The 25815-nt window shown below is 41.8% G+C and overlaps 1 protein-coding gene across 1 annotated transcript in view; it reads right to left on the bottom strand.

Annotated features, from left to right (window-relative positions):
- The window catches only part of SNCA (synuclein alpha), a 102340-nt gene that overhangs the window by 943 nt on the left and 75582 nt on the right, over positions 1-25815 (bottom strand). Inside the window, exon 5 of the mRNA XM_048847457.2 lies at positions 4703-4792. Within this exon, the coding sequence (XP_048703414.1) occupies positions 4703-4792 (90 nt within the window). The remainder of the gene's footprint in view (positions 1-4702; positions 4793-25815) is intronic.

Here is a 25815-nt window from a genome sequence, read left to right on the forward strand (position 1 = left end):
AAAAATCACATTTCTGTGTATAACATGCGCATAAGCCATCCTTATGTATTCCTGTAATTTATTGAAGGAAAAGCTTCATTGAAGCTCATTTCAGTGGCAACATATCATCAATCTTAATCCTTGATCTAGGAAAGCATTTAGGTATGCACTTTACTTTAAATTAATGGAGTAGTCTCACTGAAATCAATGGAATAATTCATATGCTTACAAATTACGTACATGAGTTTGTATTGGAAGGATCAGTACCTAGGACAGAAAACTGCTTTAAAAAAGTTTACTGTGAAAAGCTATACGCCTGAAATGTCATGGCAGCTAAACAGACTGTACGCTTAAAATATTTTCACAATCAATAGTGAATTAACTGTTTTCAGCCATATCTTTTGTATTCATTTGGGACCTGATCCAATTTGTACTGAGCTAAATGGGAGACTTTCCACTGACTTCAGTGGGAATTGGATCAGGCTCTTAGTGGCAATTACTACATTTGTGGACTTAAAATTATTATTCCTTTACCAAGATATATCCAGTTACAGTAATTGGGCATGACACAGGATGTTCAGGATCCTGACACAGAGAAGAAAGGAGAGCAGCAGAATACAGACCCTGGACTTCAGAAAAGCAGACTTTGACTCCCTCAGGGAACTGATGGGCAGGATCCCCTGGGAGAATAACATGAGGGGGGAAAAGAAAAGGAGTACTTGTGGCACAGAAGTACTCCTTTTCTTTTTGCGAATATAGACTAACACGGCTGTTACTATGAGGGAGAAAGGAGTCCAAGAGAGTTGGCTGTATTTTAAAGAATCCTTTTTGAGGTTACAGGGACAAACCATCCTGATGTGTAGAAAAAATAGTAAATATGGCAGGCGACCAGCTTGGCTTAACAGTGAAATCCTTGCTGATCTTAAACACAAAAAAAAAGCTTACAAGAAGTGGAAGATTGGACAAATGACCAGGGATGAGTATAAAAATATTGCTTGGGCATGCAGGAGTGAAATCAGGAAGGCCAAATCACATCTGGAGTTGCAGCTAGCAAGAGATGTTAAGAGTAACAAGAAGTGTTAGCAACAAGAAGAAAGTCAAGGAAAGTGTGAGCCTCTTACTGAATTAGGGAGGCAACCTAGTGACAGAGGATGTGGAAAAAGCTAATGTACTCAATGCTTTTTTTGCCTCTGGCTTCACGAACAAGGTCAGCTCCCAGACTACTGCACTGGGCAGCACAGCATGGGGACGAGGTGACCAGCCCTCTGTGGAGAAAGAAGTGGTTCGGGACTATTTAGAAAAGCTGGACGAGCACAAATCTATGGGGCTGGATGTGCTGCATCCGAGAGTGCTAAAGGAGTTGGCGGATGTGATTGCAGAGCCATTGGCCATTATCTTTGAAAACTCATGGCGATCGGGGGAAGTCCCGGACGACTGGAAAAAGGCTAACGTAGTGCCCATCTTTAAAAAAAGGAAGGAGGAGGATCCTGGGAACTACAGGCCTGCCAGAATCAATTCTGAAGCACTTAGAGGAGAGGAAAGTGATCAGGAACAGTCAGCATGGATTCACCAAGGGCAAGTCATGCCTGACTAATCTAATTGCCTTCTATGATGAGATAACTGGCTCTGTGGATGAGGGGAAAGCAGTGGACGTGTTGTTCCTTGACTTTAGCAAAGCTTTTGACACAGTCTCCCACAGTATTCTTGCCAGCAAGTTAAAGAAGTATGGGCTGGATGAATGGACTATAAGGTGGATAGAAAGCTGGCTAGATTGTCAGGATCAATGGGTAGTGATCAATGGCTCCATGTCTAGTTGACAGCCGGTATCAAGTGGAGTGCGCCAAGGGTCAGTCCTCGGGCCGGTTTTGTTCAATATCTTCATAAATGATCTGGAGAATGGTGTGGATTGCACCCTCAGCAAGTTTGCAGATGACATTAAACTGGGAGGAGAGGTAGATATGCTGGAGGGTAGGGATAGGATACAGTGGGCCCTCGACAAATTAGAGGATTGGGACAAAAGAAATCTGATGAGGTTCAACAAGGACAAGTGCAGAGTCCTGCACTTAGGACGGAAGAACCCAATGCACCGCTACAGACTAGGGACCGAATGGCTCGGCAGCAGTTCTTCAGAAAAAGACCTAGGGGTGACAGTGGATGAGAAGCTGGATATGAGTCAACAGTTTGCCCTTGTTGCCAAGAAGGCCAATGGCATTTTGGGATGTGTAAGTAGGGGCATTGCCAGCAGATCGAGGGACGTGATCGTTCCCCTCTATTTGACATTGGTGAGTCCTCATCTGGAGTACTGTGTCCAGTTTTGGGCCCCACACCACAAGAAGGATGTGGAAAAATTGGAAAGAGTCCAGCGGAGGGCAACAAAAATGATGAGGGGACTGGAACACATGACTTATGAGGAGAGGCTGAGGGAACTGGGATTGTTTAGTCTGCGGAAGAAAAGAATGAGGGGGGATTTGATAGCTGCTTTCAACTACCTGAAAGGGGGTTCCAAAGAGGATCGATCTAGACTGTTCTCAGTGGTAGCAGATGACAGAACGAGGAGTAATGGTCTCAAGTTGCAGTGGGGGAGGTTTAGGTTGGATATTAGGAAAAACTTTTTCACTAGGAGGGTGGTGAAACACTGGAATTCGTTACCTAGGGAGGTGGTGGAATCTCCTTCCTTAGAAGTTTTTAAGGTTAGGCTTGACAAAGCCCTGGCTGGGATGATTTAGTTGGGGATTGGTCCTGCTTTGAGGTCCCTTCCAACCCTGATATTCTATGACCTTTCGAGGTCCTGGGCACCTGAAATTCCTATTGCACTCTGCAATGCAGTGGGAGTTGCAGATACTCACAGTGACTCAATAAATCACTTAAGCATATGCTTAATTATAAGCATACGAGTAGCCCCATTGATTCCAATTACTCAAGTGCTTAAAGTTAATTTATATGTCTAAGTACTTTGCTGGATCAGACCCTAGATGCTCCAGGCCTTTCATGATCAAGCCCATGCATGGAAATTCTGTGAAACAACCAGTCTGATTACTCATGGTGGTACCCCATGCATGGCAGTAATATTGTATATAGTAGAACCAAAGTAATTCAGCATTAGTGGAAGGAAACGATGAGAACAAAGATTTTACTTTCTTGATTGCACTTTCTTGAGCAAAAGTGAGCAACAGTGATTTGCTGCATATTATAAAATGTTATTCACAAAACTAGGAAACTGTTGAAAGAAGACACTGAACATACATGTGGTTTTTTTTTCTTGAACTCGTACATTGACAAAGGTATAATTTCCTCCCATCTCTTATCAAATACAAGAAAAAGGGAATTTATTGTGGATTATTCTAGAATGCGTGTGTGTGTGTGTACGTGCACGCACATGCATGTGTAAGTATAATTGTTCTCTCAAATATCATTACTGCAAGAAAAATATTTAATAATGTAACACTGTGTTTTGAGAGGTTTCAGAGTAACAGTCATGTTAGTCTGTATTCGCAAAAAGAAAAGGAGGACTTGTGGCACCTTAGAGACTAGCCAATTTATTTGAGCATAAGCTTTCGTGATGCAGTGAGCTGTAGCTCACGAAAGCTTATGCTCAAATAAATTGGCTAGTCTCTACGGTGCCACAAGTCCTCTTTTTCTTTTTGTGTTTTGAGAGAAGCTGGGTGAGGGAAATCAGAAATGCAAGAGGTGGTGCTACATATGCACTGGGTTAGGGAGGTACTATTGTGGGGGAAGGAAGGGGTTCTGGCTGCATTAAAAGGGTTTGGTTAGACTGCGTGGGCTTCCCTCTTTCTTTCAGGTACCCCGCTGCCACAATACTAAAAGCCACCCTTTACCTTCCAATGAATGAGCAATTCCGGTTAATTTCATTAGGCGCTGTTTGCATGTTTCCAAGGACAACATTTGGCCCTAAAGATTTATTTATTATTTTCCAGGCATGACAGTTTCCTGCTGAAGACAGCTGGCTACACAAAACAATGGGTTGGCATTCATTCTAATGACAGGCTTTATGACACAGAAAGGGTACTGGTTTCAGAGTAGCAGCTGTGTTAGTCTGTATCCACAAAAAGAAAAGGAGGACTTGTGGCACCTTAGAGACTAACAAATTTATTTGAGCATAAGCTTTCATGATGCATCCGATGAAGTGAGCTGTAGCTCACAAAAGCTTATGCTCAGATAAATTTGTTAGTCTCTAAGGTGCCACGAGTACTCCTTTTCTTTTTGAGAAAGAGTACTGATTCACTATTACTTATTAATTACATAACAGAGCACTTATGCACAGAGTCCTACAGCCAAGCGTGAATCTGATGCAAATCTCCTCTCCTGGGGCTTGATTGTGCCATTTGGGCTCAAATCAATGGGTGGTGTGAAGCCCCAGGTGGGTGTGCTGCCTTAGGGATGCATTCAGACTTCTTGAGATCCTAGTCACAGAGGCTGCATGTCTGCTACTATACTGCAGCTTCATATACCCCTGAATGGCTGGCCAGCTCCACAGCCTGGGGTGAAGGGGGTTAGAGTCATGGATCTGCCTCATCTTTGCAACCTCTCAACCACTGGGCACCCATAGAGGGGAAGCAACCCTCTGTGCATTCATGTAAGTGTCATCATCATCATGATCATCACATTTCTGCACCTGGATCACTTTGGCATAAAGTCCCTGTGCTAAATGCTCAGATGTCCATTAGCCACATACATTCAGAGAGCACAGCAAAGGAAGAGTTACCTCAGGAGGCATTTCATAAGCCTCATTATCTGGGTCCACTGGCATATCTGTATTATCCATCATTCCTTCCTGCGAGATTCCTTCTTCATTCTAATGTTTAAAACAGGAGAGAAAAGCAACAGGCGGTCATGGGTTCCTTTACGATTCACCTTGAAAAATATGTCTATATCAGTATTATTTTTTCGAGTAGTTGGTTAGTGAAGGCAAAGGGCCATATCATCCCCTCTGCTGCTTGACAACAGGAGAACAAAAACTATGGAAATACCAAAACAGTGGATCCCAGACTGTCAGAGACTGGGGAAGAGGAGCCAGTGCAGCATCACCCTTCCATGTTAGCATCCAGCTGTCCCTTTATGAATACTGTTCAGCCTGTGGGGATATTTTGGCTAGGGTGGTGGAGCTCTAGGTGGCATCATCTCCAGGCAGCCCCATGGAGTGACCTTAGAAAATGCCCATGGGAATTAATGTTGTCCTTGTAATTCATGTCTACAAATTCTGTGCCCTCTATCCAGGTTTGGTCGTAAGTACAGAGCAGTCCAGGACCCAATGGCAGCACATCTTATTAAAGAGTCATGATGCCAAGTTAAAGGCGGCATTGACTCTCCAAACATATGACCATGGCACGCATAGGCACTGACTCTGTGGGTGCTTCGGGGCTCAAGCACCCATCGAAAAAAATATAGGGGGTACTCAGCCCCTGCAGCTCTGGATTACTTCTTTGTGGACCCTGGAGCCCGGGCCGTGCCCCCAGTCCACCTGCGCTCTGCCCCAAGGCCCCAACCCCGCTCAACCTCTTCTCCACGAGGCTCTGCCCACGCTCTGCTTCTTCCCTGAGGCCCCGCCCATGCCCTAGCCCCACTTGGCATCTTCCCCCCAAAGCCCCTAGCATCAGTGGGAGCGGGTGGAGAGACGCACCCACCAGCAAAGACAAAAGTCAGCACCTGTGATGGCAGATACCACAAGAACTGCTGAATTCCCCTGTATTGCTGGAGGGTTGCGACTTCACCCCTGCCTTCCCCAATACTCCTCCACCCGCAGGAATGTGTCCAGAAACCCCTCACCTCATGGGAATGACATCAGTGTCAGCTTCTGGAGTTACCCTGAGAAACTTTCCAGTACCATGGGGACTTACCTAGCTCAAAATTAGCAAGTAAATTAGGCTGTTTTGAGGATTACACTGGAAGGGCCCAATCCTGGAAACACTTTTGCCTATGAATAACTTTAGTCAATCGAGTAGTCCCATTGACTTCCGTGTAACTATTTGTGGGAGTAAAACTATTCATGTGCTTCAACATTTGCAGGATTGGGCCACGAGAGTAGGGGAGGCTTTAGGATAAAAATAAGGCAAATGGCTATTCCAATAAGATTATCGCCATATTTGGGGTCAGTAAGGAATTTTCCTCCAGGACAGATTGGAAGAGGCCCTGGGGTTTTTTTGCCTTCCTCTGCAGTGTGGGGCACGGGTCAGTTGCTGGAGGATTCTCTGCACCTTGAAGTCTTTAAACCACAATTTGAGGACGTCAATTGCTCAGACATAGGTGAGAGGTTTATTGCAGGAGTGGGTGGGTTAGATTCTGTGGTCTGCATTGTGCAGGAGGTCAGACTAGATGATCATAATGGTCCCTTCTGACCTTAATGTCTATGAGTCTATTATAGTGTAGACTGATGAACCAGTCCTATTTACATGAGCATCACTTAACAACAGTTCTAACATGTTCACAGTACGTGCAAACATAGAAACAATCTGGTCAGAAGGAAGACATATATCAAAGTACACAGCACTGTGGGTTTTTTTCAATTTTAGAACATGGAACAAAATTAAGGATACTATGGACCAGATTCTAATATTCTTACGCATATTAAATAGAATCTTACTCCATGAGTAGTTCCATTAGAATTAGTAGAACATAAGAATGTCCATACTGGGTCAGACCAAACGTCTATCTAGCCCAGTATCCTGTCTTCTGACAGCGACCAATGCCAGGTGCTTCAGAGGGAATGAACAGAACAGGTAATCATCAAGTGATCCATCCCCTATGGTCCATTCCCAACTTCTGGCAAACAGAGGTTAGGGACACCATCCGTGCCCATCCTGGCTAATACCCATTGATGGACCTATCCTCCATGAATGTATCTAGTTCATTTTTGAACCCTGTTAGTCTTGGCCTTCACAACATCCTCTGGCAGAGAGTTCCACAGGTTGACTTTGTGTTGTCTGAAGAAATACTTCCTTTTGCTTGTTTTAAATCTACTGCCTATTAATTTGGTGACCCCTAGTTCTTGTATTATGAGAAGGGGTAAATAACATTTCCTTATTTATTTTCTCGACCTCTGTCACATCCCCCTTTAATCATCTCTTCTCCAAGCTGAAAAGTCCCAGTCTTATTAATCTCTCCTTTTATGGATGCAACTCAATCTCAAAGACGTTGGATTCTAACCCTATAATTGAAAATATTATTATTTAGTATCTACAATAAATTAAAAGAGAGTGAATATTCCCATATTCCATATGGGCCAAATCCCATAGTTCTTGTTCAGGCAAAACTCCAAATGAAGACCAATAAGAGTTTTGCCTGAGCAAGGACTGTAGAAATTGGTCCCGATTTGAAAATACATAACAATGAGGTTGATATGAAGAGCCAGATCTTAGCTGGTGTAAAAATGACATAGTTCTTGTTAAATCAATGCAGCTATGCTGATTTACACTTGTTGATAAACCTGAAATAGATATCAAATCAGTTCACATAGACTTTAGAGGAAATTGACTTAAAAGTATTTTCAGTCAATAATTTCTAGACTTGCAGCATGGAGTTTAATGTAAAAATAAAACCCCATGGACCAATCTAAAGGGACAATTACTGATAGCCTAGGATTTATATGACAGCCATGCTAAAGCCAATACATGCTAGAGATAAAATGTGGAAAACCAATTATATTTAAAACCAAAACACAGATCTTCCCAGGCTCATACAGATTAGAGACTAACGGGCCCTGAAATGCTGCCTCTGGAACTGATGTATTAAATGGGTGGCACTATATCCCAGTATCCTATTGTCATGATTCATCTCTCTCTCTCAATGTCTTTTGATAGAGATCTTAACTCTAAATTAGCATTGGGTACCAGGAGGGTGGCACGAATACGCCGAGATCTGGATTCTGAGATTTCCCCTTCTCCCCATACCCATGTTTGTCACAGCTGCTTGGAACAGATGCATAAAGGGAACTGAAACTAGGCTTAGGACTTTAAACTTCATTGTCAGCAAAGATGAGTCTAACTGGGCACAGTAACCCAAACACCAGGAGTGAACCCAATGGGGGCATGTTACCTGGGAATTCTTTAAAGTGTAACATGAAAAATGTAAAATTCTGGTGCACTTAAGAATCCAACACACTAATTTCAAATAATCTATTATTCAATTCATAATTAATTTTCTTCCTATAATTATCTGAAATAAAGGAACACAGTATCAAAGTGCTGCGGTGCTGCATGGGGTTTAGAGAGTCACGTATCTAAAACTCTACACAACACTTCACGTATCTAAAACTCTACACAACACTTCCAAATGACACACGTTTTACAATAGAATTCTTAACGCATTTCATTGTCATACAAACTTTAGCAGCATGTATCCTTAAAATGAAACTCTGTGGGTCTTCTTTGTTCTCTCAACTTTAATTTCTCTTCCTCTTTGCACCATATTCTCACATCACTGGCTACAAGCTCAAGGGAACAGATCTCCTGTGCTCAGCATGGAGCCCTGTGTTGCAAGAACAGCATGACCAAGGCCCCCACTTTCATACCCTCTGTGTGTAAGTTATTTTCATTATTATTAATCCTGTTTACTACCCTAGTGCCTAAGGACCAACCAAGAATGGGGCAATGTACAAACAGATTAGCAGACAGTCCCTGTTTCAAAGGCCTTATGCTCGAAGGCTTTGTCTAAGCTCTCCTGCCGACAAAAATCTTCCACCCCACCACGAGCAGCAGCAGCTTTGTTGGTAGGAGAGCGCTTTTCATTGGTAAAACTTTTGTCATTCGGGGGGGCGGGGTGTGTGTGTGTGGTTTTTTTTTCATAGCCCTGAACGACAAAGGTTTTGCTAATGAAGTTCCTGTGTAGACAAAGTCTAAATAGACAAGACAGACACAGGATGGAGAAAGAGAGAAAACACAGAGAGTGAACTCTGTCATGGCAGCAAATGCACATCAGTTCCATGATATATATATTTATTTGGTGAGGGGTTTAGCTAAGAGGGGATAAGCTAAACGGAAAGAAAAGTGAAGGGAGAAAGAACACTGAAGGGAAAGGGGGTGGGCAGGACAGGGGAGAAGAGGGTAAGAGGAGCAAATATTATGGGAAGCTGAGGTGAAGAGACTATGAGGGCAGCACAGGACAGAAAAAGACCAGTCAAAACTGTAGACAGTTCTCTGAACGTCCGAAGTTCCCTGCGTTGGTTGCTTCTGATCCTACCAGCTGGAGTTTCTGGCTAGTTTCTCCCCCAAGGCCAAATGGCACAGCTGACAGAAGGCACCACCCTCATCCCAGCTTCCCCAGACTGTGAGTGTGGCGAGGGGGTCTCCCTGCACAGTTCACTGTCCTCTCCTTCCAGTTACTAAGCAGCCATCTCCATCAAATATGCCAGTTAGAAAAATCGTGCCAGGGACAAATTGCCCACCCCAGATATAAAATATTCGGTCTGAAAGTGTATGCCCCCTTCAGGACTTTTGTGATCAACCCCCCTGCTCCTACCAGCTGTTTGCAGCACAACAGATGTAGATTAATCCTGGGCACTTCTCAATGTTCCATGCAGGTCTCTAGCTGTGCCTGCCTAAACTGAAGAGAGAGTTTCTAGTGCTTCGTCTGTGTTGCCCTCCGCAACAGCACTGTATAGAGACTCCAACTGATGTGTACAACCTGGTGTATTAGAGCCACTGCACCACAATCCTAGAAACTGTTACTGGACATTTTACGAACCATATTATTGGTATCTTTATTTAGCCTGGCATTTTCAAAAGTGACTAATGATTTTGGGTTCCCAACTGACACTGATTTTCAAAGCATTGTTCTGAAAAATTGGGCCCCTTTCAGGTGTCAGTCAGGGCACCCAAAGACGGAGGCCCCCAAAATCACGCATCACTTTGAAAATTTAGACTCTAACTTTTAAACCTTTTTCAAGGTCTTTTAATTATTGTTGCTTTTCTGAGCAGGGCAATGCCCCAGCCCACAGCTACCCTGAAGGCAGAGCTGCCACTGACTGCTCCCCAGCAAGTGGCCTACGTTGAATTTGATTGAAGCAGCTCAAAGGGTGTTCTTGCAATGAATAATTTAAAAGGTGTTATTTAACGCCTCATCCAGCACTTTAGTATTTCGGGCCTATATTTCCCAACTACCGCACTCTTTTATTCAGAGTCAGAAAATTCATTTCTGCCTTCCCTATCATTAAAGGGTAGTAAAGCTCGTAATCCATCTGCCAAGTAAAATTGTGGCTGTAATTGTTCTTGAGGCTGCAGAAGAAAGGCAGCGTGCAGGCTAAAGTTATCTGTAACAGGACAACAGAAGGCAACTTAAATTGCCAACACCATTAATAAAGATGAAGTGAATGGTTTGTCAACAGAGTTTTAAGGAGGGTTTCACAGCTCATGAGCTGCTTGTCTGCTAAGTATCTTTATCACAGACCTGAAATGCCCATCTGGATTATGACAGGTTTCAGAGTAACAGCCGTGTTAGTCTGTATTCGCAAAAAGAAAAGGAGTACTTGTGGAGAGTGAATTTGTGGGGGGGCGGGGGTGGAGGGTGAGAAAACCTGGATTTGTGCTGGAAATGGCCCAACCTGATGATCACTTTAGATAAGCTATTACCAGCAGGACAGTGGGGTGGGAGGAGGTATTGTTTCATATTCTCTGTGTATATATAAAGTCTGCTGCAGTTTCCACGGTATGCATCCGATGAAGTGAGCTGTAGCTCACGAAAGCTCATGCTCAAATAAATTGGTTAGTCTCTAAGGTGCCACAAGTACTCCTTTTCTTTTTTCCATCTGGATTATGATAGACAGAATGTTTAAAAAGAGACCAAATTTCCCGCTAGCCCAGTGGGAAATTCTTTCAGAGGAAGGAAAATTCCTTTATAGCTCCCAGCCCAGGAAACCAACAGAGCTGGTGAAACCGAGCACAAAGCGGCATTCAGAACAACATTAATGCCTCATAGACTCAGACTTTAAGGCCAGACGAGACCATCTAATCCACACATCGCAGGCCACAGAACCTCTCCCACCCAATTCTCTAATTGACACACAACCTCTGGCTGGGTTACTGAAGTCCTCAAATCATGATTTAAAGACTCCAAGTTACTCTACTTTAAACCTCACACTCTCTTTAATTTACTTTTACAGAAGCAAAAACATAGCCACGATACCACACAAATGAAAGCGCTGGCTGCCTGGGAAAGGGTTATCAGTGTTGTCCGTTTGTAACCATCATCTCAAAATGCCACACGTATCCATTTTGAGGTCAAGTTGAACAGAACTGGCATTTAGTTAAAACGCTAATGGTGCTCCCCAAGGTCACATTTCTAATTGGTTACACTGAAACACTGCTCTACATGTTACCACACCTATCTTTTAATGACAGCCTTGCTGCCCAAGCCATCTCTTCCCTCTGCAATTAAGATTTTAGAAGAGAAAACAATGGCCCTGAAAACATTACAATAATTAGAGGCATGTCCAGGATCATTATTTATTTTAGTGTAATAATATAAATAAATGCACCAGCTTTACTTGGAGCGTAAAATCATTTCCCTACTATCTGCATGATGAAGCTAATACTTTAATATCCCCATTCATTTATCAAAGGGAATCGCTTCTGGTATTTCAGTTCTCTTATCAGCAACTTCCTCACAGAACATTTTCCAATAAAAATCAACATTCTTCTGTTTTGAAAACACACAGAAAGTTGAATCCTTAGGGAAACCTTTGCATCACAAGCCTTAAAAAGCTCACATACGTGGATTCTTGAGGACAATCTATTTTTAATACAAAAGCTTGCTCTTTTGCACAGAAACAATTTTTTAAAATTAGGGTATTTTACAGAAAAGTAAAGCTGTGATAAGCATGCTGTTAAAGGCAGAGCACGAGGACTCAGTCTTGCCCTGTAGCACCAGCTCTAAGTAACCAGAAATGTGAGCTAACCTTGGCATTTCTACAAGGCTAAAATGTTAACAACTTGGGTGAAACGGGCATTGCCGCCTTCAAGTCTCTGTGGTCTAAAACATGAGGGGGAGGCCCAGAGTCCTAACCTAGGCATGAGGCAGAATGTAAAGTACCCACACAGACTGTCCATGGCTACTGCTAAAGCTTCCAGGTTGTAATAGTGGCTGTAGTAAGATGAGGCCCTGACAGAGGCCTGGTATGAGACCTAAGGCCTGAGCTAAAGTAATGGTCAAGACTTTGCTGACATAAAGCAAAGTTAAGCTGTGAGCCAGAGGCAGGCCCTGCTCACAGAAGCTGGCAAGGAAAGGGCTGATGTTGCATAAAGATATGCTGTTGCACAAAGGTATATCTGAAGTGTATTAGATACCAGAGCCATACACAAATGGTACAAGAACATTCTTATACCGTCCACATAGATAACAAGGACAGGGGCAAAAGGCTAGTATGATGGGTAGAGTTGTTTTGTTTGAACCATCATGTACAAGGTGAGAGGTGGCACCTAGCTGTGTAGAAGGGTGGTGCATTGTTATATAGAGGGGTTGCACCTCAGTACGTCAGGAGTGTTATGTAACTTGTTTGTTCCTGTGTATAAGAATGCATCCCTGGGGTGGTGTCTTTGTCCGGCTTAGGGGCCAGTGGAAAGTCCCACCACTGACTGAGCTGAGTCCACTGTCAGGGAGCACATAGAGACTAGCAACAAACCGTATATAAGTTATATGAATCAGGGAGTTAGAGATGGTGTTTCTCTTCGACAATAAACCTGGCTGATTTGCCTTCGTACCTTACTAGAGTCTGTGGTCATTGGGGGTTCTCTTGGGGTCTGCTGTGTTAGCAATCTGCGCAGAGCTGGGGCAGCACGCAGAGGGAACACGCACGCAGCCGATTGTTATCATCATCGAACAAGAGCAGAGCACCACACCGTGGCATCTGACAACAGTGGCCATGATGGGATATTGCCACCCCTTCCTCCTGCCTTGAGGGAATCTGTGGCTAGTGGATCTGCTCAGTTAAAAGACTCACAGGTCTTGCTCCAACCAGCCTACCTACATGCCCAGTTACACACCTCTGTGTATGGGGTTGCTACTGTGCATGGTTCTGCAGTGCAAAGGAAGCTGCATAATATTCCTTTTTAGGGTTCTCTGCTTTCTGGCCCCCTCACACAGCAGAATGGTGGCTGTTCCATTTAATTTTATCACTTCGACAATCATGCAGGTGAGTGGGCAGGGAGTCATAATTTCACCCTGTAACAGTGTAATACAGTGTATTTACATATCACTGATTCCAACTACATTCTACATCCAGTAATAGTTACAATTGTATTTGACTACAGCTGAGAAAATCTGGGTAAAGGTTTCCCAAAGTCCCCAATAGCATTATCACTATGAAGTCCACCTTGTTTTCTTGGGATGGGCAAAATGCCTGGTACCCCCTACATAACATTGTGGGGGGAGAAATCTGGCAAACTGGAAATTCTCAGTGACCACCATTTTCACAAAGTATTGGTCAACCTGGTAAAGTTAATCTAATCTTGTTAAAAATCTAATAACTATAGGAATGAAGTTCTCACTCACCTCCTATCACCATGAAGAAGCAAATGAAAGTGCTTAATGTTTACTTTCTGTTGAAAGATTTTACAGTCTTTACTAGAAAGAAAATTTTGCTTTTACCGTAGCTGTTAATATTATGTTGTTATAATTATTATCATCATCATCATCAATCATCATTGTTCTCGTGTTTTCTTGGTGAAAAGAAAGTGATTTTATTTATACTCGGCTACCAATGGAAAATAGAAGGAGCAATCTGCTTGTCCTGTCATGTTTATGACAGCACCACGTGGGTAGCTGGGTCAGCTTAATAAACGCATTCAGACGTCTCAGTGGAATGCAACTGCACTGAATGCAAGTTATTTCAGTCAGAAATAAGTTACCTCATCTCTACTCATTAACAAAAGCAGCTTACAAAATAAATGAGTTAAATTTGTAATATTAGTAACTACAGCAGCTCCCCCAAAGTTACAATTTACTAACTCTTCCAATCCTGACGCATGTTCCTTCCCATTAAGAATGATGAAAAAGTACTGTAATAGCACATATTCACAATCTGAATATGTGTGATTACAGTACTGGCTTCTATTTACAAGGTAATAGTTGTATTCTGATGCTGAAGTCTTTATTAGCCAGGGTATATTTATTAGTGAGGGAGCAAAGGGCAATGTCAAAGTCATTTTTATACCTGACATATTTAATGCTTATGAGCCATTCATGAAAAATATCTGAGACATTTATGCTGACCTTTTTTTGGAAGATTATTTTATTTTAAAAGTGCCTGTAGTCCCCTGTCAGAGAGGGGGTCCAATTGTACTAGGCACTGTACTTATACATAAGAAAAAAAAGACTGCCCTGCCCTTAAAGGGTTTACAATCTAAATATAAAACAAGGGACAACAGATAAATCACAACAAACAGATGTTATTGTTATTTACATGTTTTGTTTGTTTGTTCTTTTGGTTCAGATTGAATAGAGTATCTGATTAGTATCTCCTATGACCTGCACCCTGCACTGGAAGGGTGTAGCTTTGATAATTGAATAGTCTTTCCCAGGCTAGATTCTGATCTCAGTTACAATAGCAGAAAGTGATGCATAATTCTGCTGAGCTCAATGAACTGATTCTGGATTTATGCAAGTGTGGTCTTTGTATGAGAGGCTTTTTACACCTTTTCTGTTGTTCCCCCCCTCCAGTTTGGAGTAGGCCAAATGGCAGGTATTTTAAAAATATAAACGAGTCTTTCGTCTGAGGATAACCCAGTGCCCATGCCCTACTTCAAATTAAACAAGGCAAACACTGTGATAAGTCAGCCAGTAATAGTATTGAAAGTATCAACTACTCTGCAGTACTTAGGGATAGAAAAACGGTTTTCATCATAAACCCATTTTAGTCAATTGAGTTTTCAGAAATAAAGTAAAAGTATTCTCAAGAAGTTTACAGTATTATAGGTTTGTTTGCAAGTGCTGCTCCCTCATTCCTTGGTTATGAACAAGTATCTAGGTTTAAATGTCAGAATAAGTGATTAGATTCCCTCATCTCTGCTCTTTTGAGCACACATGGCCCCAGGTACATAATGAGCCATCACATGGAAAATTCCAGTATTTCCAGATTCATTTTTGTCCCAAATCAGGATGAAGAGTTATAATAGCCAAATTTTTCACAGAAAGTTCCTAAAAATTCCAATTCAGATAATTTTGTGCCAACATTCCTTAAATCAAAATGTTTAATTTTATCTTGGTTCAGCGTTAATCTGGGTTCCCCCAAAATGCAGTGGTGCCTCATGGAAGGTGTAGTCCGGGTGCCCTCATGCCTCCATTCTGCTTTACGGATCGTGCTCCCCAGGTGGACTATATCTCCCACGATGTACTGTGGTAATGTGACTCCTATGATGCACTGTGTCAATTCAGCCAGAGGGGAGACTATAGTGCATCATGGGATATGTACTCGAATCAGGGTTCTGTTCCATAGAAAAGGGGGCACAAGACAGCCAAACGACAACTATCATGGGTTCCCTCAGCAACTCAAGCAGACAGAGATTAATATTGAATTGACCCAGAATGAAACAAAACATTTTAACAAACTAAAGTGTTATAATTTGGGTCAACCCAACCCAAAATGGAAAATTTCTACAAAATTGAAATTTTCTCAAAGAATATTTTGATTTTGCAGAAGCTGCATTTTCCATTAAAATTTTTTTTCAATGGACAATTCCCAACCAGCTATAACCTATAATCTAATATAAGATTTATCACAGGGTCAGGGAAATATTTGTGAGAGCTCTTTGTTAAAATACAGGCAGCCCATCAATAGTTAATTACTCCCGCCAGGCTCCCCTTTATTCTAATTGTGACAGCTAATTATAAAAAGTTCTTCCTGCCCCTCCACTTGTAGGTGCCTGATGCGGTCAGAGTCAAAGAGATCAACAAAGACTTTCCATATCAAACTGTCAGAGTAAAAGGAGAGCAAGACCCAGAGGTACCGAAGCTGGGATAACAGCATAATCAACACAGTGAGAAGATCAATTTAGCCACTGAAAGGTCTTCCAAGGGAATTGTTACAGCTTGACCTTCACCAGCAAGAGCCTTCTGTTTTAAGCCCATTTAAGATTAGCATTTAGATCTGCCTCTACAGAGTCTAAGAGGAACAAATGATGGCTCATAATTAGATTAGCTAGAACAATCCTTCTCCCATCTGTTATTAACCACAACAGTATACCCAAATGGGACCATGAGGGCCAGATTCTACACCTTGCACACAAAACAGCCTTTCAGGCAGTGCAGTCATGATGCTGCAGGGAGAACGGTGCAAGAAGAATGGTGCTGCCTCAGGACATCCCACCCCTCCTTCCACAGCTCCCAGGAGCATAAAGGGTTGTACGCATGCCGTCTCCTTAGGATAATGCTGTATGTGTGCTCTCCTCTGTGTTTCTCTACGTGGAGGAAAGGAAGGGGCCATAGCCCAGCATGTACCCTACCTGCAGGTATCATGTTGACAAGGATGGTATAAGATATGCACCCCCCATATGCACTAGGAGGATGCAATCCTTGTACTCTCCTGGGTGCCAGATTGTGATTGGGCCTAGTCTTGATCAAGTAGCTCAAAAGGGAAGACTCCTTGCACCCTTGCTCAGAAAATATAAATTAGACTAAGCATTCATACCCGTTCAATCATTTAAAACACAGGACAGATATATGGGTAAGGCCAGATATTTTCTGATTAAAGGGAAAGTACTGGCCTAGGAGGTGTGCTTATCGCCTACCACATCTGAGAGACAAAAGATTTTTTTTTGTCCGATTTCATGGCATGAACCTCAATTAAAGCTAATCTACAGCAGTTGAACTGAAATTGAGCAAGAGTAACTTTCCCCATTACCATTACCACGCAATACAAGAAATTATCACAGGGTTCTATCTAGAGAGTTTATAATATGCAGTTGAAAAGTAGAGTGGAAGAGAGTATGTAGTTCATACACACAGTACTAGAAAATTGAGGCTAATAACCACACGTCTTTTTCCTACAAGTCACATTTACAGTTGACCTGATCAGACCTGACAAGCTGTCTAGAGCAATATAGTAGCTTCAGTTTTGAAGCTTTCACTGTTGCTGCTGCAGAGCCCTTTTGTAGTTTACATGTTTACACTGATATTCAGGGCTGGGGCTGGGGGACAAGAGTACCAGGATCAGGTTACCCACCATTAGAATCCAAAAGATTTCCTGTTGCAATTGACATGAGTACATCTACTTTGAAATAATACATAAAACTCTGCTTGCTTTCATTTCTTGCAACTTTAACGATCACCCTCTGCATTCGTGCTAACTGCTGATCCTTCAGATAAGAGCACAAGATCCAAATCTTCAAAATCGTGCATTCAGAAAGGAACACGCACAATTTACTTGCACGTTTGCCACAACTGGTTGCCCAAGAGGAGTAAACGCACAAGCAAAATGATGGGTTAAAGGCTCAGCTGGTTAAGTTATGTACATACGCAGGTCCGAAGATTTGGGTCTGCCTAGGCATAGATCAAGGCAGGAAGACAAGGTTACCTGGAACCTGAAGCCAAGAATAAATGTGGTGAGTGCGCATCACACAGAGTGTGCACACACAGAGAGAAATCCACTCCTAAAACGTGCTTAATCTCCTGTAAATAATCTGGCTTTAAAACAGCTCATCTTCTTTTCAGTTCAGTTGTGAAGTAACACGTCTACACCTGTTTTCTTCATGGACTACTACAACGGGTCCCACTATAATGTAATACTTTTTTGTGTTACATTTACCATGATTGCTCACAGACCAAAAATGTCTACCAAGCAACCCATTTTAGCTCATTTAAGCTCTGGTCCATCAAAGCACTTAAGTGCACACTTCACTTGAAGCAAGGAATCAGTCCCATTTAATTCAATGTATTTCCATAGGCATAATACTCAAGTAACAGAGTGGTGAATCAAGCACTATAACATTATATAGATGAAATGTTCTCTTTCGATTGTTTTGTTTGCTTGCTTGCTTGCTGCTTTAGGAAATTGCCAATGATTACTTTATAAGTCACCAATTGGTAAAAGTAAATAAAAGCAAAACCTTCACTTAATATGAGTTAAATATATGCCCATCGAAATACAAAGCAAACCCCCTTTCCACTGAAATACACAGGCTCAGCATTATCTATGTGCATTTATACATGTTAAATTACCAACAAAAGGGCTGATCTATTGTCCTTTCTATGAAATAGCAACACTGAAAATTACAAGAATAAATTAAAAATCATATATAAAGAGATGACATTCAAAGTATATTCCCTAGTTCATAACAAGACCTATGCAGATGCAAGAACTTATGCAAATCAGAGACAATCTGGTTTGATTTTTTTAATTAAAATGTGAGAAGAGAATGATTTTTTCTACATTCTAGCTGTATATTTCTCCATAAATAGGACACCTATGGAATTAACGTGATTTTTCTATGTGATGTCAATGATTAGCTCTGTGGAAAAGAAGGGGGGGGAAACAGTAATATTCCTGAGCTTTGTACTGTCAGGGAGATACCTTCATTGGTCATCTGGAATAAGTCCTTCGTAGACAGTAATGGTAGTTAACTTGTCATAAATTAATCTGTGTCACGACAATGACCCTCAGCTCATTTAAAAAGTGGGAGGACTTTAGTCTGTGACATTACATCTTATACTGCAAATGTTAGAGATTGTAAACCCATTGTATCTTGCTGCTTTAAAATCATAAAAGACTTTGATCATTAAACAGTTAGCTTAAATATTTAAAAGAAAGTCCTTTTTCTGATTGCTTAACCATTTTTAAATCCCGGACACTAGTTCTGATGAATGAACTTGAGTATTAACATAAATAACTTATAGATTTCCCCAACTAAAATGACATTAGGGTTGAGAACTGACATTATTCATCACCTTTTCTGGAAAAAAATAGAACTAAATTTAAATACAAAAGAGTTAGGGGTTATCTTGTAGCTTGTGAAGATCTCATGAGGCAGTGACTATGCCTCACAACAAACTTGTGTATCACCGTGAGTGCTAATATAATACAAGGAAGCCCTGCCCCATTATTCCTGCCCAACATCTTGCAAGTAATGGCTGGAGAGCTACTCAACTCTCATTCATCACCACAATATCCACTTTTTAATGAATGGCCTCGATTCTGTAGGGAATGCTGAACACCCTGCCCCCTCCCTCTCCAGCAAAGCACTTGAGTAACTGCTTAACTTTAACTATATGCTAAGTGCATTGAGTTGAATGTCACTGGGCTTGAGCTGAAAATTAAGCACATGCTTACGTGGTTTGCTGTGTTGGGGCCAGAACGCTCAGCACGTAGCAGGATTGAGCTCTACGGGTCTCATCCAAAGTCCAACAAAGGCAGTGGAAAGACCCCTATTGACTTCATGGGGCCCCAGATCAGGCCCTCTATACATTCTGAGAACAGGGCCTTTTCTTATAAGATGATTCACATACAGCCTCTCTATCAAAATAGTGGAGGGAGTTCTCAGGTGCTTAGCAGAGATTTGAATCTTTCCTGGCATCAACTCACAAAAGTGACATTATTAAGGGTTTGGAGCCCTGATCTCAAAGCATAGCGAGCGTGGGCCGTTCTCGTAGACTCTAACAAGAGCTACAGGTACTCGACAGCTCTCAGGACCATAATAATTTAGTTCTGCAAAAACGAACATGGATTTAATGGCCACCATTGCAGGGCTTAGAGTGGAATGAAAAACCTCATAATATCAGGCTTATACTAATATGGGGAAATGTCTTTCTATCTTAATCTTTTTTTGAGCCAAATAGTGGACAGCGCTTGGAGGCTCAGAAAAGGCCGTTTTACTTCAAAATTTTACTTTAAAAAACACTCACTTATGCATGAATAAATCCTTATGTAGCCATCTTTGTAGTGTATGTCAGTCAGTTATCCCCCATAACATGAAACAAACAAACATCTTCCTGCATTTTAGCCTCACTGAAGTTTCCTGTGGAAAAGAGTAAATAATGAATGCAGTGTTTTAAAAATGACTTTATTCTTCAGGAAAATAGCAAAAGTGTGAACTTAATCTCTCAGCACATTCTAAAACAAGGCACTATATGACTCACCAGTTTGAGAAAGGCACTGGGAAAATTCTGTTTAGATGTTTGAAGTCACCCATTCCACTTTTCTCCCACACAAAGTGGATTCTGTCTGTCTGTCCATCTATCTGGCTGGCTGGCCTCCCCACCCTCCAACCATCTTACAACAGTTGGGAATAAATTTACTGCAATAGAAGGATTTCCTTCTCTCTCTTATGAATAGGAGGAGTTGTGCGAACATGTAGAGCACCCTTAAAATAATGCTAATTCCTTTAAAAAGAAAAAGTGGCTTGCAACTGTATTTGAGATAAGACTCCAAGGTTTAAATTAAAGAACAGGGGTCCTCTTCCATCTAGCACGTGGGTACAGAAGGCTGCCATAATTTAATTGCAAATGCTCTGGCAGAAATAGGGAGGAGGCCAACCAGCAATTAACAGCACCACTCTGGCTCCCTGAAGAAATGTGTTGGGCTGGCACAGGAGTGTGGCCACGACTGACAGAGCAGCTTTGGGTACATGCTACCGGTTTAGTAACAGCCTCTCCTAAGCATGGCCTTCCCAGTACATGGGCCGCATTTGGCCGGCTCCTCCACTGTTTTAGAAAAGCTCCTCTCCATTCTGTTCCACCATGGCTGTGGCTCAGAGAGACCTTCGCCAGATGCTGGGAACCTGATAATGGTCCATGCAAGCAAAGTATTAATCACATTACTGAAATTATTAAGAGGACTCATTTTCATTTAACATAACCTACCCTCACAACAGGGTTCCGTCTTTAAATGCTGGAGCTCAGGCCTTGCAGTTTAATTCCCATGCTGATTAACCCTTTCCCATTTATTTCTGCACTTGATTGTTTCCAAGCAGAGAAATTACTTCCTTAAATTAATGAGAACCATAACTTGGTTTGGCCTCATACTCCAGATTATAATAGGTTTCTCTCACTCTGTCTCTCTCTCTCACACACACACACAGACATGAGAGCTCGATCCTCAGCTGGTATATTTTGACAAAGCCTCACTGATGTCTATGAAGTGACACCAGTTTACACCGGTTGGTCTGTGAAGTCATTTTCTGCCAAAAATTCAGAACCACTGTCAGTCATGACTGAGACCCAAGCATATCTACCACTGGGACTATGGATTAACTTTCCCTTTTAGTGTTTTTGGCAATTTATTGTTTGAGATAAGATATTAGAGAAAGGAGCTCTGGCACATGCCAGCTTGCAGGAATTAGACAGCTACGGAATTGAAACATCAGAGATTAACATCTTTTTGGCATAAGTCACTTTTCTTGTTAAAGATATTTGTTTTATTGGCATACAGGGCCAGTTCCTCAGCTGGTATAAATCTGTTTAGCTCCATCTACATCAGGGTCCAGCAAGTATTGCATATTAACTAAGGTTTTAATTTTCCCGAAACCATTATGTCCCTAATGCCTAACTTATTAACCCAGCCAATTTCTTTTGAAAAGTAAATTGTACATTGTTATAGAATTCTAATTAAACACACAGGTGTTACATTAACTAACTTGAAAGTAAGATAGTGATAAGAAAAGGAGTACTTGTGGCACCTTAGAGACTAACCAATTTATTTGAGCATGAGCTTTCGTGAGCTACAGCTCACAAGCTCATGCTCAAATAAATTGGTTAGTCTCTAAGGTGCCACAAGTACTCCTTTTCTTTTTGCGAATACAGACTAACACGGCTGTTACTCTGAAACCTAAGATAGTGATGTGGCTTTGGGGAAAGATTGGCCAACCATTCAATTGTTGGACACATTCGTTTCCCAAGCAGTTCCATTTTTACTACGCACACGATACCCGTAGTGCTGAGACTGTTCTGATTAGGCATATGAAGTTCCCCATGTCATCACATTAGGTAAGAGCAGATCTTCTAGGCCCTGATTCTCCAGGATTTCACTTGCATCAGTGGAAATAGGAGTAGCTCCACTGAAGTCAATGGAGGTATGCTGACGTAGAAGTGAGAACGGAATCTGGCCCACATGTTTAGTCATCCATTGGCTAGTTAGTAAAAGACAAAGTCAAAGTAATAAAGGAAAGGATATAAAAAAACTCAGGAAAAGTGACAAAAACAAACAAAGCAAATGAAAAATATGGTATAGACAGGAAGCCATGAAAACAACTATTAAATATTTCCTAAATACAATTACTCTGATTAACCACTGTACTACTCTAGTATTATCTAGGGGAACAACTGCATAAAGCAATAAAGTACTATACTGGTGAGACAGATCCTAGGAGAGGAACTAAACTCACTCCTTTAACCTCTCCAATATGTTAATTGCCAGACTGTCGTAGTTAATCGCTGGCCAGGATTTGCTCTGTGAAGAATTGGGGAAATATCTATTTTCTCCCTTCCGAGCATCATAGCTAATACACAAGTTATTTGGATGCCAGCTTTTTGGCATGTAAGGAATATTAGCCATTGCTTATTTTTAATGTCTTTATTGTTCCAGTATAACTGCATTTCATTGGCACAAAGCTTATAAAACATTAAAAACAATGTGTATATTAACATTTAAATAGTACTTTCGCAAGGTGTAGCCCTATTGCAAAACCTCTCTCTATGGAATGGCTACAGAGTTTATACATGATCAGACCAGATGCTCAGCTGGTGAAAACAGCATCTGGCCCAAAGCACTGAAGTGTTTTTCTTGTGCCCACAAAACTTCATTCAGCAGAGGTTTCTGACCTCCACTGCCTCACCCGACTGTGTTTTTTGTTTCCTGGAAAGAGGGAGGAGAGTTGAAATGAGAAACAAAAAATGAAAGTGGTGAAGAGTGGAAGAGAAAAGTGACTGATTTGGTTTGTAGGAAAGTGCTTCTCTCTCTCTGATCTAAGAACTGAGATTATACTCAAAAAGAAAAGGAGTCCTTGTGGCACCTTAGAGACGCACAAATTTATTTGAGCATAAGCTGTAGCTCATGAAAGCTTATGCTCAAATAAATTTGTTAGTCTCTAAGGTGTCACAAGGACTCCTTTTCTTTTTGTGGATACAGACTAACACGGCTACTACTCTGAAACCTGAGATTATACTGGCAGCACAAAATCCAAAGCAATGGGTTGATGAAATTAAAGCAAGATTGGGGGAAAGGTAATAATTCCATGGATAAACAAAACACATGAGATTAAGAGATCACTTCAAAAGAATATGACAAATCATGCATGAGTGACGTCAGGGGGTGGAAGTATTAGAGAGAGGAACACTGAGATCAGCAACTGAATTCAGCATTAAATTGCCCACTCCCTAACATGTTTGAAAAGTAAGATCCTCCACGTAGAAAGATAATGAATTTTTATGGTATAAAACTGGCATAAAGAGGTGGAGAATCAGGTCCTTCACAAATAAAACAATCTTTCTGGAATAGACCTGGGTGCTACAACATACATGGTCTCCCAGCTAATACAGAGCATGGGGAGCTGTGATGTTTTTTGACAGTTGTTTTTTCAATGCAATTATTGAAGTGCTTCCCTGTTTCTCCTGATGATTCCCTCATTTCTGCTCTTCTTACAGAATTATATTTTTCCCCAGCTACATAGGCCTATGAGTACTTCCTCCCTAACACATACACGGCACCAAAATATCTTCTAATTTGAAGGGAAGTACTGATTTCTGACTGTAATAGACACTGTTGGTGATGCAGGTTTCCTATGAGTCAGACGTTAGGCATACGGACTGCTTTTGCACTTCTTAAGATACTGGCAACAATTTATTGCAGAGGGAATCAATTGATTTCATATGGCACCACTGACTGAAATTTTGTCAAAGATATGAAAATCTTCATTTTGGAGTGATAAAGATGTTATAACTTGGTGACAAGGGACTTGCTCCCAGGCTGAGGGTCAGATTGTGGCTGGAATCCTTGTTGTTGTACAGCTAGAGGAGGACGCAAGGAGCGCACAGACTCCCACAAGTGCAAGGACTGTTCCGAGCTAACAGAGCTATCACACCTAAAATTGCAAGGTGGAGAGGAAGCAGGGCCCAGGTCAACAACTTGCTGGTTGGTTTTGGTGGAAAGCACTTGTTACATCCACCTAATGTGAGCAGCGCTGGGTGAACTTGCCCTGTGTTCCTAGTAGATGCAGGATGCATGCTGCATATTTGAGACACGTCTTCTGCACTTCCATCAGGGCAGTACAGACGTGTGCCACCCTTAATGAAACTCAGTGCCTGCCAGGCCCAGGTGAGTCATGATGGATGCTGCCCTGTACTGTGCTGTGACAGTAATTGCTATCATGTGACCATGACATAACCTCTGCTTCTAATAATTTGTTCATTTGTTTAAAAAAAAAAAGAAGTGTGAACCTGCTGAGTAGTACCAAATGCTGCAAGTTCGGCAGTTCAGACAAAACTTTCACTCCTGTTAAAGAGATGCTGATGTGGGCCATACTTGGACTAGCAAGAAATAATGTATATGAGCTGCAGGGCTTTGCATTTCACCTTCCCTGTATGGCTGCCAAACACAATGGGCCCAATTCAAACACTCTACACCAAACATAAAAATTGGAGCTTGGGACCACATTTTTACAGTGTTTGGCTTCCACAACTAGGGCCAGGTTTTCAAAAGAGGTTCAGCCCCCCAGCATGCTGAGCTGTTTTCAAAGATCTGGCCCTCTGAGGTTGGTGCCTAAACAGGAGAGGAGTGCTTTTGGAAAATCTGGCCCTTGGTGTGTATCTGTCTCCACAAGAATCAGTACTGCCAATGAAAGCATAATCCCCCAAACAACAAGGGTAGCTTAAAAAACATTTTTTTAACTTCTGGTTTATGAGCCGTTAGGGTCCTTATTTTCAAGCTTCTCTCTGTAATCCTGTGGGTTGAACTTCTTTTTTTTACATGACAATTTCAGTTTTCATTAAGCACATGATTATAGGAACTGGGGTTCTAAGAAAAACACCAAACTTAATGAGGCTTGCAATTTAAAAATGACAAGAGCTGGCCACACTGATGGAGTTAAAGTTGCATGTGAAACCATGTGGCCCTTCTGGGCTTTTGAATGCTTCTCTTACCTGGTGATCCTTACTGTAGTCTTTTAAAAATTGAATTAGTTAAAAGAAAGGGGGGGGGGGTAAAAAAATTAATAGCAAGCACTGCACACTTCAGGGCTTCTGGCTTAAAAGAAAGAATGTATGCATGCTGGTGCCAATCTTCTGGAACTATTTGGGTTGTCATCACTGGAATGCGTAGTTTCTCGCATATTTTAGGAGGCCTACAGGAAGCAGCTTGTCTCCTGAGACCCTAAGAAGCTATGCATCTGGAGAAGGCACTTGGGTCCAGATCCACTGTGATGCTAAGCATTACAACAGCTAATTTTTAAGTGCCTAGAAAATCACTGGAATAACACTGGAATCCACAAAGCCTGAGTTTGGTGCCTAGGCTTCCGAATGACAATGAATTGGGGAGAGATAGGTGCTTATGAATCAGTTCCACAAAAGCCAGCATGCTAGGCAAGGAGCTGCCTAAGCTAGCCAATGAGAGATGTCAAGGGGGTGGGTGTGTTCTAAACTCGGCCCCCTCATAGAGCTTGGCACCTAAATCCAGGCAACTGGTAGGCACCTATCTCTGCTTGCAATCCACAGCTGGGAACCCTCTCCTGGAGTGAGGTGGCTTAGGCACTTAAGTTGCTTCTTGTGAAAATGAGTTTTGCATCGGCCTCATTCCACACAAAATTGAGAGGGGGAAGGGGTAGTACCAGATCTCAAATAGTAGTTGTCAATGGAGAATCATCATTGAATGGGAATGTTTCTAGTAAGTCCCCACAGAGATCAGTTCTCAGC

The sequence above is a fragment of the Caretta caretta genome, chromosome 4 (genome assembly GCF_965140235.1).
Source record: "Caretta caretta isolate rCarCar2 chromosome 4, rCarCar1.hap1, whole genome shotgun sequence".
Taxonomy (NCBI): Eukaryota; Metazoa; Chordata; order Testudines; family Cheloniidae; genus Caretta; species Caretta caretta.